We start from the raw sequence: 16205 nt of genomic DNA, 5'->3' as shown, positions 1-16205 counted from the left end.
GCGGGAAGTAGCTAGATGAAGAAGGCTGAGGACCGGGTGTGGTGGCGATCTTTAGGGAAGGCCTATGTCCAACAGTGGACGTCCACAGGCTGATGATGATGAAAACTCATAATCCCATCAGGACATCGATTTATTTTCATTTAAGTGCACAAAAAATAATTTAAGTAAGTATACATAGCCTTTTTGTAAGTCTACACACGTAGGATTCATTTGTAATGATTAACAATTACAAATATATATTCGAGTATCTGTAAGTATAGTCCGTACAAAATGACTCCGTACGCGCCATTTTAACTCTGGGTCAACTGTCATGTCAAAAGTACGGTTCACCTTTAAAATAAGGACTAAAATCGTACTTTTGGCATGAAATTTGGCACAATAAGTTAAAATGGTGCGTGAGGAGTTAAATTTCACGCGTTATATATTGAAAAAATAATAATTAGGCGTCATATACACGAACGACAATAGTGCACGTTGACATATTTAAACAAAATGCTTCGTTTCAGCAGATAAGCGGCTGTTTTTGAGCAGCTTAGGTTTCAAGACGTTCAAGAAATTAATTATGCAAGACCCCTTCATACTGTCTCGTATTTTTCCTGGGCTATTTACACCCGTATTCACTATCATTACTTTGAGGTCTCGCAGTGCGCTCGAACGCACAGTAATTTGATTGGTTGAACCTACACTGTGCGTACAAGCGCGCTGTTAGACCTCACAGTAATAATTGTGAATAAGGGTGTACGACGGGGTCATATTATGTTCGGGAGGGAGCGTTTGAGCATTTCTTACATGCTTTAGACGACTTTGAGCTTCAATTTTAGACGCTATGACCGTTAAGGCTAAACGCTCAGACGATAGTTGCCAATGTTTGTAACAGTGACAAACGCATTTTATAAAATAGTGACAAATCGTCATGCAAAAGTAGTTTTACGCGCGTCGTTTCTAAATATTTTACTAGATTCAAAAGACAACTCAATCGCCGTGATACTTTCGTTCGTGTATAACGAGCCTAAGGCTAACTTGCTGCTAGAACGTGAAGCAAAGTTTCGAAGTATTTGGATACAATTTGTTCGATCAGCAAATAATTAGTTTTTTCTGATACAAAATTTAATTGATACTTAAAGAATGCATTCTAGTCCCAAGTTATAGCCATATTCTACTTTGTAACTACTAACTAGTATTTGCTAAATACCCTCAAAATTTCGACAGTCAGTTTTCTAATTAATATAATATCTATAAATGCATGAATTCTTTCCGAATAAATTATAATAATTTAAATTCTTAATTCGAAAAATACACTGGGTGCTATAATTTACTAAAATAAATCAGATAAATTCTAATACTGTTTCACAACACCGATCAACAGGAGATTATTAATTAACTTTTTTAAACATCAACCAAATAAATAAATAAATAATATAAATTTATTTAGTAATAACAACAAGAATATAGTAATATTCTAATTTTTTAAGTTTTTTTTTAGATTTTTACATAATTTTCGATTATAATGAAACGATTATAAGCAATCAATTTTAATAGATGACATAAAATTGTAAATAGGTCCAAAATTTTAGAACAGGGGCAATGAATCTCAGGGGCAACAAATAGATTGAATATAGGAACCCGACCTCAACTCTGTTCAACTGTAACAGATGATAAATATTTGAATATGATGTTTCACATCATTAAGAAACAAAACAATAACTAAATCCTTTACTAATAATTAAATATGATGGCAGTTTTATCTATTACAACTTTTGATTGCTTGGCTTATTCCGTCTATCCACCATAAAACAGATGTCAGAGGGTGTATATTAGAACAGGGTGTATACTGTATATTGTATTCTCAGAAATTGGGTATTTGCCTAATTTTGAATTTGATAAATATTATTACTATAAACTAGGATAAAAATAATGACGTACACCGAAAAAAATATTAAAATCCAACAAAGATTTACAAAGTTACAGGCATTTTAATTTTTAGTTCTGGAGAAAATATTTTTCATATAATTTTGAATCGGAATGTATTAATCACACATTTTCACTGACCGTAATAAAACTGTAAAAGGAAAACAAAGCTCTAGATTTTTAAATATTTTTATAGGTAGGTTTTTATACCAACTTCTGATCTAGTAATTCCAGTACGCGGCAGAAAGTAATGTACATCATTTCAGCCTTTAGAATGACATTTCGGCTTTGTAGAGCGTCGTCTCTGTCACTTATGACCTATATGACGTTTTGTCGGTCTTAACGACAGAATCAACGCTCTACAAATCTGCTATCTCCTCCTATAGGTCGATGTACATAACTTTCGGCCGCGTACTGTAAGCATTTTGTTCTTACGAACGCATATAAACGTTTTGGTTTAGATCATCTCACTAAAGTACAAAATCAACACACAGCCCTAAATACTCAATAATTATATTTTCTTATAAAACCAAACGAACTAAACTACTACTACGTCCACAAATAGTTTAACTATTTTAAGACATAGAATATTCGAGATACATTTTGTAACAAAATAGGAGTATATTTTACTACGGTAAAAAAATATCTGATAAGTCTTTGAGTAAAGCAACTGTTTTACTTGAAATTGGTATTGTCTGCCAATTTTTATGACAAATAAATGAAAAGTTCGTTTTCCAATAATATTATACGATAGATATGTCACGTTCATGACGCTCGCTAATGAATAAGACAGAAGATACAAAACACACAAGAGTAGAAGATAGACAAAGTTAGTTTTAGTATACGCAAAACCTGAAAGTAGTTCGTTCAGAATCAGTAACAGAATCGATTGCAATCATTTTTACTACGGGTTATATTTTGACCAAAAAATACTTTAAAATCGTGCAGGTTTGAACGTCTAGTGGAATGACCGCATGCACCAGCTGATTCAAGCCGCGCAAGCGGGAGCGCGCATGATCGGCACCAGCCGTCCCGTTCGCTCACAGCCGCTCGCTTGGGGTGACCATGTTTTTCGAGGACAACGACTCAACATAACAAGCTTATAGCTCCGTAAATTTTCATTAAATATTTTTGAAATTTTGTATATATTCTTTATGTGTAAAAATATTCCCCACGTATTTCGGTTTTTGCGTTAACTTTAACTGACGTTGTAGATAGCTATCTACTAGTGTGATCCAAATGCGGTAGTTCTATGTCTTCATCTTAGACGCATAAGTAACGTATGTATTTCTTATTACATATAATTATATAATATCATAGCCTTTTACACAAAAACTTATACTAAGTTGCTGTCATTTTTTGTAAGGTTTATTCCAAGATTTTTAAGAAGAAAGAAAAACTAACCTTATTACATGTTTTAATGGTTGGCGCAAATGAACCTAAAATCAGTGTAGGTATGGTGTATATGAAAAATAAATTAGGTGAAAATAAAAATTTGTGTACACCGGTTTTGTGCTCTCAAAGTGAGGAATGCAATAGAAAATCAATTTCAATACTTAAGAAATAATATACTATATCCGAACACTGAATACTGATATACTTATTAAAATAAAGTTTTTTCTCTATTTTTATTGGGAACGTTTTAAATTGCGATACCTTATTGGCCACCGTTAGTGTGTGTTATTTTTTGCTTCTTCGTCGGCGGCGCAGATTTGAACATAGCACCTGAATGTAGCTCAGACATTAGGAATGGTACCTGAAATAAAATAACAGTTACAGTACGCGGCAGAAAGTAATGTACATCGGTATAGTAATGTACTTTAGAATGACGTTTCGGCTATGTAGAGCGTTGTCTCTGTCACTCATACCTATATAACGTTTTGTTAGTCTCAACGACAGAGACAATGCTTCACAAATCCGCAATCTCCCATGATACCAACCTACTTTTTAAAGTTTTTTTTTGAATGTGGGTAGTTGTAAATTTTATTTACCTTGTGTTCAAGCTGCATATGATGTAATGGCGGCAGGCCAAGACAAGCCCGCATAATGTTCTCGATGCAGGCGCGTTGTTTGAACAATGCGTTGACTACGGGCGTACCGGGAGGCACCATCGGGGCTTTGAGCAGATATGCCAGGGGAGATAGTACTGCGTGCATGGGACTCCAATCTGGAACAGAGAATTTAAATGAAATTGTGGCCAATTGTATTGCACACAATCTGTGAACTAAAGTAACAGGTCCTAGAGACTATCCCTTTCATATTCATATTGCTCCGCGCGGGAAAGGACAGCAAAAGATTTGGACCTGTTATTCTCAGTCATCATCATCGCTGTCCATTGCTCGTATCCAGGTGTTCTCTGCGACTCGTTTGACGTCGTTTGTCCACCTAGGGGGGATCTACCAACGCACGCTCACTAAGGATTTTTGGAAATTTTACTCCTAAGGAATATATATATGAGATGAAAGTACGTATGAAAGGCCGTCATTTTTCCAAGTTATATTTATGATAATTAGCAATAATATTGGTAATGTCCACGTACCATGTAACGCATCCCTACGGAATGCGACTCTGGAGAACAGGTCGGCCAGCAGCACTAGGTCCAGTATGAGCGGCACGGCCAGCAGCGAGTCCTCACACGTGTTGTGCACCGCGATAGTGCTGGTGCCGTGGAGCAGGATCTCTGACGTGTACTCGTCCATTGCCCGTTTGGAATCACCTGAAATAAGTATCAAATATGTTTGTTTTGACGTATACATTGACTCAAAGTGTATGTTGACGTACACATCGTACGTTGACGTAATGTACATAATCTGACTGACTGATTGACTGATCTATCAACGCACAGCTCAAACTACCGGACGTATCGGGCTGAAATTTGGCATGCAGGTAGGCATCCTCTAAGAAAGGATTTTTGAAAATTCAACCCCTAAGAGGGTGAAATAGGGGTTTGAAATTTGTGTAGTCCACGCGGACGAAGTCGCGAGCATAAGCTAGTTTAAATCTAAATATATAAAAGTAAAAGGTGACTGACTGACTGACTGACTGACTGATCTATCAACGCACAGCTCAAACTACTGGACGGATCGGGCTGAAATTTAGCATGCAGATAGCTATTATGACGTTGGCACCCGCTAAGAATGGATTTTTGAAAATTCTACCCCTAAGTAGGTGAAATAGGGGTTTGAAATTTGTGTAGTCCACGCGGACGAAGTCGCGAGCATAAGCTAGGAACATGTTTAGGAACATGTTTAAGACTGTCACTGTTAGATAGAATCAAAGATGTAGGGAGTTTCTTGGGCTGATGTACAATGATACTGACCGACATAGGGCACGTATTTGATGACGACCACGTGGTCAGGTTTCTCTCCCGGCTTGTAAAGCAATGGGTTTGATTCCACCGTGTCATCTACAACGTTGCTCTTTGTTATCTGTAACAATTAACTTTATTTATTCATCATCATCATCATCATCAGCCTGTGGACGTCCACTGTAAGACATAGGCCTTCCCTATAGAGCGCCACCACACACGGTCCTCAGCCTTCCTCATCTAGCTACTTCCCGCCAGCCTCTTTATATCGTCGGTCCATCGTGCTGGAGGGCGTCCCACACTACGCTTACTTAAACGCGGTCTCCACTCAAGGACTTTCCGGCTCCAACGGCCATCGCCTCTACGACAGGCATGACCTGCCCACTGCCACTTCAGCTTGCTAATAGTTTGGGCTATGTCAGTGACCTTGGTTCTCCTGCGGATGTCCTCATTTCGGATCTTATCCCTCAGGGAAATTCCTAACACTTATTATTCACTAGGTACTGATCAAATGACAATTTTCTTGCCTTGTTGACAGTAATTTAAAGGAATTATTTTACCTCTTTGGAGCGGAACTGCCTGGGTGCAGATAAATTCTTGCCATCGTTGTTACCTAAATGGTTGTAGCTCACGATCGACACCGGCTTCAGACCTGCCAACAAAATAGTCTAAAAATATCAGTCCCTACAAGAGACCCATGTCCAGCAGTGGACGTCTATCGGTTATCAACAACGACTATGATAACACACGCTGAAATTGTAATGGTTGTTTTCCCGAAGCGAAATGATTGTGTCGTGGTATTACAATCGATTTATAAATATAAAAATTATTAGAGTCAAAAATGGCAAATTTGCAATCGAGAATAACTCTAATTTGAAAAAAATCGAATGAGAACTCGAACCAATAGTAATACAGGCTAGTTTATGCCGTATCACAACGCGCGAGAGCTTATTTTGCTCTAAACTTTTTCAGTTCATTGGCAGCGCGGTTTGAGTGGATGTACCTACCTACTATTCAAGTTACGTCTAGTTAATTACTATTGTTTTTCACACTTTCGAATTGATGATTTTTTTATTATTATTTCAAAACAAAAAAAATTTTACTTTTTAACTCAAAATTTCTATAGTACTACTGAGGGCAAATCGTTCTGCCGCGGGAAGACAACCACTAAAATTTCAGCGTGTATAACCAGAAACACACATTACCTACTGAGACGCAATATGATGTCAAGTGCTTTAGTGTATTTTTACTTTCTGTACTTGTACTGTTTCTTTCTTACGATGTAACCACAAATTCGGGGTTTTCGGATTTTCTCTTTTGTTGTCCTACCTACCTGCCAAATTTATTTTTTGCCTATAGGTTTCTTGACAGACACGACATATGGTAATCTTTAAAGATACGGAACCCTAAAAATACTATGCTTTGATTTTTACTCATTTGTTTTTTTGAGTGTTTCTGCTTGAACATAAACTCACCAGCTGAAACCAGGAAGTCAACCAGAACAGATTTGAGTTTGGTCTGTCCGGATTTGAAGTCGTCTCCGGCCACAAAGACGCCGCTCTTCTCCGCGCGCTCCACCACCCCTTGCACTATCGTGTTCTGAGGCGAGCCATTGATGTAACAACACTGAAAAAAAGTAAAATAAAAAATCGGCCAAGTGCGATAAATCAAAAACAACAATAGAATATACAGGTAAAGCCCTTTCATATGTTACTCCACTTGGTATAGTTATCGTAGTTTGAAAAGTGAACATACTATTTTATTTATTCATGAACATTGAACACATTTTAATTTTTTGTGTGGTTATAAGTGTTCTTTTTTTCTTTTTGAAGTACGGAACCCTAAAAATTATTTAACACCTTGAGAAGGACATCTTCAAATCTTAATATATATCTATCTATATATACGTCGCACTTCTGTACGTGTACTTAACTCCTCCTGAATATTTCAATAGCTCCCTGGATGGTTTGAAAATACGATTGGACCCGGTAGGTGGCACTGCTGTTTAATGTGGCAGTGTCCTAAGTATGTATATAAAAGAAAAAAGTGACTGACTAACTGATCAATCAACGCACTGATCAAACTACTAGAGGGATTGGGACAGCAGAGATATTATAACGTAGACATACGCTAAGGGTTTTTGAAAATTCAACCTCTAAGGAGGGGTTCGATATTTGTGTAGTCGGCGCAAACGAAGTCGCGGGATAGCTAGTGTTTAATGAAAGTAATTGTTCCATAACAAAACTATACTCACTTCCTCATCGATGGCAGCTAGTGCGAAGATGGTGGAAGGCGAGATTTCCGAGTTGTTCTGACGGAGAGCTTTTTCGAGATTGTCGGCCGTGTCGTGGACGCCGGGCATCACTTCACAGAACCTACGACAAAGTTACATGTATCTTCTTTTTAATTAACCATGTGACATTTATATTTCATCATCATGATGATCAACCCATCACCGGCTCACTACAGAGCATGGGTCTCCTCTCAGAGAAGGATTTTGGGCATAGTCTACCACGCTGGCCATGTGCGGATTGGTAGACTTCACACACCTTTGAGAACATTATGGAGAAACATTTCATGGTCTATGATAAAAACAAATAGGTACTAGTAGAGTAGAATTTTGAGTTTGAGTTTGAATTGCTTAAAATCTAAATAACTGAAAATTTAGGGGTTTAGGAAATATATCATTCATTAGGTATCAAGATCTCAACGGTTAAAGGAGCGGATGGAAATCTGAAAGGTATTAATGACAAATTATTTAATTAACTTAGGTCCGTTAATCGCCCTAATTATTATAAAGACGAAAGTTTGCTTGTGTGTGTTTGTTTGTTACTATTTCACGCAATAACTATTGGACGGGTTTGGCTGAAATTTGGAATGGAGATAGATTAAACTTGGCTAACGTAACGTAACAATAACGTTTCCATCCTAAACTGCTAAGTTAGATGAAAATTAATACATAAACTCTCATATAGTTTCTACAAAGAGATACTTAGGTCATAAACGGTATGCAAATAGATTAGAATAGAATAGAATAGAATGTTTTTTTATTCATGTCAACTTTTTAAAAGTGCTTATGAATAGTCAGGTTTAATTTACCACTGGTTCGGAATGCCGGATTTAATTGACGCACTAGTTGCATCACATGCTGACTCACATGGCGTGATAATTTCATTCACCGTCAACAATAATAGGTAAGCAATATGCACTATTTTACCTAACCAAGGCTGATACATCAGATTCTACGAAGTGTGTTGTAGAAAATTAGGGCCGATTCGGTAGAACACAATCTCTTAGGGTCAATCAAATAGGGTCTTGGACTGTAATAATAAAATGATGTGATTTTTAGGGTTCCGTACCTCAAAAGGAAAAACGGAACCCTTATAGGATCACTTTGTTGTCTGTCTGTCCGTCTGTCTGTCAAGAAACCCACAGGGTACTTCCCGTTGACCTAGAATCATGAAATTTGGCAGGTAGGTAGATCTTATAGCTGACATTTGGGGAAAAATTAGAAAACCGTGAATTTAGGGTTAGATCACACAAAAAAAATTAAATTGTGGTCATGAACTAATAATTAGTTTTTTCAATTTTCGAAGTAAGATAACTATATCAAGTGAAACTATATCATATGAAAGGTCTTCACCTGTACATTCTAAAACAGATTTTTATTTATTTTTATGCATCATAGTTTTTTAATTATCGGGCAAAATGTCGCAAAATACGACTGTACTACGGAACCCTCAGTGCGCGAGTCTGACTCGCACTTGGCCGGTTTTTTGTATAGTGGTAGTTTATAGGGCTAGAATCTATTATATCGACAAAACTACTAGGTTATCAGAAAATGCCTCAACATATCATCTCAACCCATCGCCAGTCCACTATACTGAAGAGAGACGGGACTTTTCTCAGACAGGGAAGGGTTTAGGCCATAGTCCACCACGCTGGCCAGTGCGGATTGGCAGACTTCACACACCTTTGCGAACATTGTGGGAAAACTCATACATGCATAGACAATCTGCATCTGCATGTGCAAGCAAGTGATATTTAATTGCTAAAAAAGTTAGAAGCCGAATCTTTAACGACTAGATTATCACCACTACAAGCCTATTAATCATTCGATCGATTCGCGCTCACACGTTATATAAGAAAACATATAGGTAGGTAGGCCTACTAGAATTATTTATGTTATCGTTCGAAACGTAACCACTTCGTTCCAAGTTCATGGTTTATATTTTCTCTGAATCGCTGAATGTGTTGCTCATCGCAAATCTCGAGAACAGCTGAACCGATTTCGCTAATTCTTTTTTTAATAATATTCCTTGAAGTACGAGGATGGTTCTTACGGAGAGAACAATTTAAAAAAAATCCTGAAAAAGAATCGACTGTTAGGCGGAACGAAGTTCGCCAGGGCAGCTAGTTCACTATAATGGTTTGACGACCTCCCTGGCGCAGTGGTAAGCGCTGTGGTCCTATTAGTGGGAGGTCCCGGGTTCGATTCCTAGCAAGGATTTGGAATTTCATAATTTCTAAATTTCTGGTCTGGTCTGGAGGGAGGCTTCGGCTGTGGCTAGTTACCACCCTACCGGCAAAGCCGTGCCGCCAAGCGATTTAGCGTTCCGGTACGATACCGTGTAGAAAACAAAGGGGCATGGGTTTATTAAAAACTGCCATACCCCTTCCAGGTTAGCCCGCTTCCATCTTAGACTGCATCGTCACTTACCACCAGGCGAGATTGCAGTCAAGGGCTAACTTGTATTATTGAATTAAAAAAAAAAAAAAATGGTACACATACAATATTATTATCAACAAGAATTTATAATCGCTTTTCATTCCAAGTTCACGGTAAATGTTATCACTACCTCTATTATAAATGTGAAAGTGTGTTTGTTGGTTTGTCCTTCAATCACGTCGCAACGGAGCAACGGATCGACGTGGTTTTTTGCATGGGTATAGTTTAAGACCTGGAAAGGGACATAGGCTACTTTATATCACGGAAAATTAAACAGTTCCCACGGGATTTTTAAAAACCTAAATCCACGCGTACGAAGTCGCGGGCATCAGCTAGTAATTCTATGTATGGATAATTGGGGATTTAGCGTGCCGGTACGATGCCGTGTAGAAACCGATCAGGGGTATGGGTTTAACGAAACTGCCATATCCCTTTCAAGTTAGCTTAGCTTCCATGTACACTGCATCATAGACTGCGTCACACTCACCACCAGGTGAGATCGCAATCAAGGGCTAACTTGTATCAGAATATGAGCATGCTGCAAATGTTCATGGGCGGCGGTTATCACTTAACATCAGGTGACCCGCCTGCTTGTTTGCTCGATCTCTATTAAAAGAAAACAACTTTGCAACCCGTTATGCCGCAGCTATGTCGGTTACTCTGGTTCTCGTAGAGAAAGAGATCTCGTCAAGGAAAAACGTACCTTTCTGTATTAGCGGTCCAGAGCACAACAACTTTGTTCAGTTTGTTCTTGTCACGGAAGTTCTTGATATCGGCTCGGATCTGAAGATACTGCTCGTAGCGCGTCCCTCGGATGAGGTTCACAGCGCGATCCGCCTGGTAGGTCAATAATCTAAATTATCCATACGAAACTATAGCGAAAGTACGTCTGTCTATCTGTCTGTTACAGTAGGTACAGTACGCGGCAGAAAATAATGTACATCTCTGTACTTAATATTAACATTTTAAACACAAGAGCAACAGACTCGTGGTCTCTCGCTCAAAATTCTCTTCAATATCTGACAGACAGACAGACGGATAACGGAGGCTTAGTAATGGGGTCCCGCTAGCATCCTTCCACTACGGAACTTAAAAATGAGCGGCTCAAAACAGCATTGTAACCACTAAAATTTACTTCAGTACATTTTCACCGTTTATTCTATAAACATATTGTCGCAATTCATATTATATTATTACACCTGGCTTTATCATTAATTACGTAGTGCCTGTGCTTATTTTTCCGTGGATTCAGTAGGTACTTAAGTACTGATAACTGTATAGACTATTTATGTTCGTCCTCCAGTCTACCTCAATCGATCCAAAATACACCTATTCTTAACACGGAACTTGATTCTATCTACGAAGCAAACTACGGGCCGCGTGACCTAGATATTGCCTGCCACGTGAGAGGTTATGTTACAAGTGTTACAACTATAAAATTAGCATAAGACCCATTTAGCATCCTGGTGTTTAGGTAGCGATTGGGGTTAGGTATATGAAAACTTATAAAAGATTATTTATTTAAAACAATTCTAAGTAAGTATCGTGGAGTTGTTTCATACGCTACTTTTTATCTCGAGAATCAAAAAGTTCCAACGGAATTTTTAAGAAACCTAAATCCACGCGCACGAAGTTGCGACTATCATCTACTTGGTAGTGGTACAGGCTACACAAATAGCATCCTGGACTCTGGAGACGGACGTAGACTATGGTTCCCGGAAAATCAAAAAGTTCCCACGGGTTTTTTAAACATCTAAACCCATCATCTAGGTAGGTACCATATCAATAAAATGACAAATCACGTAGGTACAACGGACGGCTACGTCTAAGTGCGGCAAAGAAACCCAGGAAGAAAATGACAAACAGACTAAATCGAGTTGTATGAACTTCAGACCTAAATACGATGTCAATGTTAAGCACTAAGCTATCACCGCATACCTACCTAACTCGTTTATACTTATTATACTTAATCGGCCGTTAATGTCATTTGCATACACAATGTCAGGTTCAGGAAGTGTGCCTACATAATAGCTAATATGCAGTTTGCAACTGGCCATGAATGACGTCAGCAGTTCACTACTCGGTTTGAAATAGTATAGCATTATCACAGCGTAAATACATACAGTGAGCCGACGCCCTTGATGATTGCGGAAAGCCGACTACGGTCCTAGCACCTACGTCCTAGACACCCGAACGTCTAATCCACTACTAAGCAAAATAATACGTCTAGTCTCTACTAACCCGCAACGTCTCCGTTAATGACCGATTGTATGAATTATCTCTTTAGGCTGCGGCATTAGTAGTTAGTACCTATAGTACGCGACAGGTCGAGATGGCGATCGGGGTATGAGGCGGGGGGACGCCCCGCACTCGCACGTCAATCCCGCACCGGGTTAGTACGGGGGCTGTGCGGGTGACCGGGGTGTTCCCACCCCGATTGCCGTCTCGACACAACCTGTCGCGTACTACACCTATATCGGTTGGCGGGTTTGACTAATTAAATAGATTATAGGTAGCCGGTAGGAATAGGATGTAGCTATCTCTCATCTCAACCCATAGCTGGCCTTCTACTGAGTACAAGTCTCCTCTCAGAAGTCAGAATGAGAAGGGTAAAGTGTTTTAGACTATGAACCACCATGCTGCCAAGTGCGGAGTGGACTTCACTAACGATATTTTCCTTTACCGTTAAAGCAAGTAATTTTTAAAACTATTTAAAATATAATATATAATAATTTAAAAGTTTTCTTAAATAAAAATATAATATATGTATTATATTATATTCTATCCCCTACGGACAACGCACCTCTGCTGCCGAACTTGTGAATTCAACAATCGCCATTATTGTATATTTGGCTGAATTTACAAAAGCTATGTTCTTCGGCCAATAGTGTAGATGCCGTGTAGAAACCAAAGGGGTATGGGTTTAATAAAAAAACTGCCATACCCCTTCCAGGTTAGCCCGCTATCATCTTAGACTGCATCATCACTTACCACCAGGTGAGATTGCAGTCAAGGGCTAACTTGTATCTGAATAAAAATTAAAAAAAAGATATACAGCCGCGCCGTCGCCCCTTCAAACAGCCATCTATTTAACCACCCACTGCGCAAGTTCAAGGTCAGAGGCATTGACACCCAGCCGTCGCCCCTTCATATAACAATCTATTAAATCACCTACTGCGCCAGTGCAAGGTCAGAGGCATTGACACCCATCTGCCGCCCCTTCATATAGCAATTTTTTGAACCATCCACTGCGGGAGTTCAAGGTCAGAGGCATTGACACCCAGCCGTCGCCCCTTCCTATAGCAATCTATTGAATCACCCACTGCGCACGTTCAAGGACAGGGGCATTGACACCCAGCCGTCGCCCCTTCATACAGTAATCTATTTAATCACCCACTGTGCAAGTTTAAGGTCAGAGGCATTGACACCCAGCCGTCGCCCCTTCATACAGTAATCTATTTAATCACCCACTGTGCAAGTTCAAGGTCAGAGGCATTGACACCCAGCCGTCGCCCCTTCATATAGTAATCTATTCAATTACCCACTGTGCAAGTTCAAGGTCAATTGCACTGTACTAACCTGGTTAGCAGCAATGAAGTCAGGGTCATAGATGGCGGGCCTTGGTTTCATTACCAGCATCTCTTTGCGAAGCTTCTGTTGCAGATCGTAGTCTATGACCTTGGCACGTACCATCGCGTCTGCCAAGTTCATCGGACTTATATCCCAACCGTCGATCACTAGCGTGAAATAAAATAAATTGTACTAAACAGTTTGTTTGAAATTGTCTGTTATTATAATTTGAAAGTAGTCGACGTTAGCTAGACCTACAATTTTGTCAGTGCGGATTTTAAAAATCTTGTAGCCCTTAAATGGGTGGTATCCAGGGCCGTAAAATAAATTAGTGTGGTGACAAAATATTACATCGAGTATGTGGCGGGGTATGATATGCCCGTAAATTAAACTGCCTGTATATTATTATAATAGTCAAATTTAATTGAAATTTTAATTTTATTTATTAAAACACAATTCCTATACTTATATTTTAATGAAGAACTCAGTCATTATTTGAAATTATATAAATATATTTGAATAGTTTTCATTACCAAAGTTATGGTTAATTTTTGGTTACAAATCAAAACAGTCTTCCATAAGAGGCATCAATCCTTTTTCACTATACAAATCACTTGCCCCACGCACGTATACTCGTGTGTATCTCGAATGCCGGCTGAGGGAACACTTTGATCATGTCACTGTGCCCCTCCGCATTACCTTAGCTTCAGCTACTCGAAGCCACTAACACGTAACTTATAATAAAAAAAATGTACGCCAGTAAAAAGAATTGGTGGGGTATGCTACACCCCCCCACACTCCCGCCGGGTTAAATCCCTCCCAATCCTATCCGAGTAGTGGTCTATGTTATAGGAAAAATCTAAAAGCTTAAGTTTTAAGTGCAAAATGGCAAGTTTCTTACACTACCCCATGAGTCGTCTCAGTCAAGAGGTATACCTATAGTAGGAGTAAAGCTGTGTCTAGCATTTGAATAAGGTGCTATGTACTCACCTAAGTCATCAGGATGCACCATAGGCAAGAGCTGTGACATGGCCACAAACACATCATTTCCCTTTTCATCAAGCCCCAGTCTGACTGTTGATGCTTGTGTTATTGATCCAAACCTGAACAAGAAACCTATTGGCAATTTCTAGATTTTGTTTATTCATTCGCTTCCATAATCACACGAAGCCCCGTTAGGGCATTGCAAAGTTAGGTACTTCAACAATAAATATGTACATATATAATTATTATACAATTACTGACAAAATGTCACATAGGTAGTTTGCGAGAAAGATAACGCTCTACAAAGCCGAAATTAACCAACTGTCTCTTTCTAAAGGTTGATGTTCATTACTTTCAGCCGCATACTGTACAAGAACAGTGTTGTACAGTGAACTATTTCTACATACCAATTTGAATCCATCTGTCCATTCTTGGTATTCCACGACAGTTGGTGGCGATTAGCCAGCACAGCTGCGGTGAAAGTGGACCCATTATTACCTCCCCAGCCCACTAACATCACTCCCACTTTGCCCACCTTGCGACCTGTGCGTATAGACATTGACATGTGGTAGGGTGTAGCCTGGAATAAGAAAGACTTGTGTAAACTGGGAAGTTCCTGAAAAGTTAACATTAAGATACAATTTTTCATAATTCCACCACTGACATACTGAGCGAAAAGGCACTCTATGCAAATCATAATGGAAAAGCTTATACAAATTATTTTTGTAGTGTTTTGGGCATATTATGAAGTGCCTTCTAGAAACCTTAGGCTTTTCAGGCTCAAAACACAAAATAATTAATAGGCATGACCATCAAATAATAAATGTTGGGTTTTTCAAGACAATAGGAGTTTTAAACACTTTTAAATTAAGCATTTAAATACATATTAATAATATAATAGTATGTGGCAGAAAACTATGTACAACCTTTAGAGAGATAGCGGTTTTGTAGAGGGTTCTCTGTCATTGAGACACACAAAACGACACATGGGTATGAGTGGCGGAGACGACGCTCTACAAAGCCGAAATCTTATAAACACAGTAAGTATACAATATTTCTTGCCGGCTACTGTACACTTAATACTGCACTTTTCAATTTTAACTATTTAAACATTTTACTGTGACTGTAATGAAAGATAATTCTTTTCGTGTTGAAAATGTAATAAGAAATATTTTCCGATGAAGGAAAAACAATATAAACAGAATAATAATTTACGCGGAATTCCTAGAAACTTCCCAAATCGATATCGTTACGAAAACCGGCGAATTTTATAAAAAATATGCTTTGAATGTTTACCAAAAATTCGTATTGTTTATCAAAACTTACCACCAGTTCATGCTCCGATTTTGTAACCAAAGTTTCCTCGTAATCATACTCGGAGAAAATAAAATCATCGGTATATTTTACACTCGGCGATGAAACGGTTATGTTTGAGGTCTTATTCATTTTGAAGACTTGACGAGATTTCTCTGGCTAAGCAAGAAGTTTGCTTCACGATATGAAAACCGATTTAACTGCAAATGCAATTTATTAAATCCTTCTGAACCATGAACCACCCACCGCAAATTAATTTGTGAATTTGTTTTGCTAAAAGTAGGTACCACCGGTAGGTACTGCAATTGCAAATTACAAATAGCAAAACGCGACACACGTCAACTTTGGTCTGGGGCAGCACCATAGATTATCTACTATATTACTGGCAGCACC

General features: G+C 38.7%; 1 protein-coding gene across 1 annotated transcript; it reads right to left on the bottom strand.

The window, feature by feature from the left end:
• Positions 1-112: 112 nt before the first annotated feature.
• On the bottom strand, positions 113-16147 carry Inos (Inositol-3-phosphate synthase). The gene is made up of 12 exons (XM_034978802.2): positions 15825-16147; positions 14906-15078; positions 14505-14617; positions 13524-13681; positions 10648-10781; positions 7470-7590; positions 6691-6841; positions 5776-5867; positions 5228-5336; positions 4448-4624; positions 3900-4075; positions 113-3664 (listed from the first exon to the last, which is right to left on the bottom strand). The coding sequence occupies exons 1-12, from the start codon at positions 15942-15944 to the stop codon at positions 3566-3568; spliced, it is 1623 nt and encodes a 540-aa protein (XP_034834693.1). The 5' UTR covers positions 15945-16147; the 3' UTR covers positions 113-3565.
• Between the last annotated feature and the right edge of the window lie 58 nt (positions 16148-16205).

This window comes from Maniola hyperantus, chromosome 19 (assembly GCF_902806685.2).
Source record: "Maniola hyperantus chromosome 19, iAphHyp1.2, whole genome shotgun sequence".
Classification (NCBI taxonomy): domain Eukaryota; kingdom Metazoa; phylum Arthropoda; class Insecta; order Lepidoptera; family Nymphalidae; genus Maniola; species Maniola hyperantus.
The sequence above is the reverse complement of the archived record's forward strand: the minus strand, read 5'-3'. Positions and strand labels throughout refer to the sequence as shown.

Excerpts from the sequence above, each read along its gene's own strand:
- Inos (XM_034978802.2), bottom strand. The coding sequence starts at position 15,944 with ATGAATAAGACCTCAAACATAACCGTTTCATCGCCGAGTGTAAAATAT. Across the intron at positions 14,618-14,905 it reads GGACAGATGGATTCAAATTG|GTTTGGATCAATAACACAAG; the intron begins GTATGTAGAAAT and ends TTTCTTGTTCAG. Across the intron at positions 10,782-13,523 it reads ACTTCATTGCTGCTAACCAG|GCGGATCGCGCTGTGAACCT; the intron begins GTTAGTACAGTG and ends TTGACCTACCAG.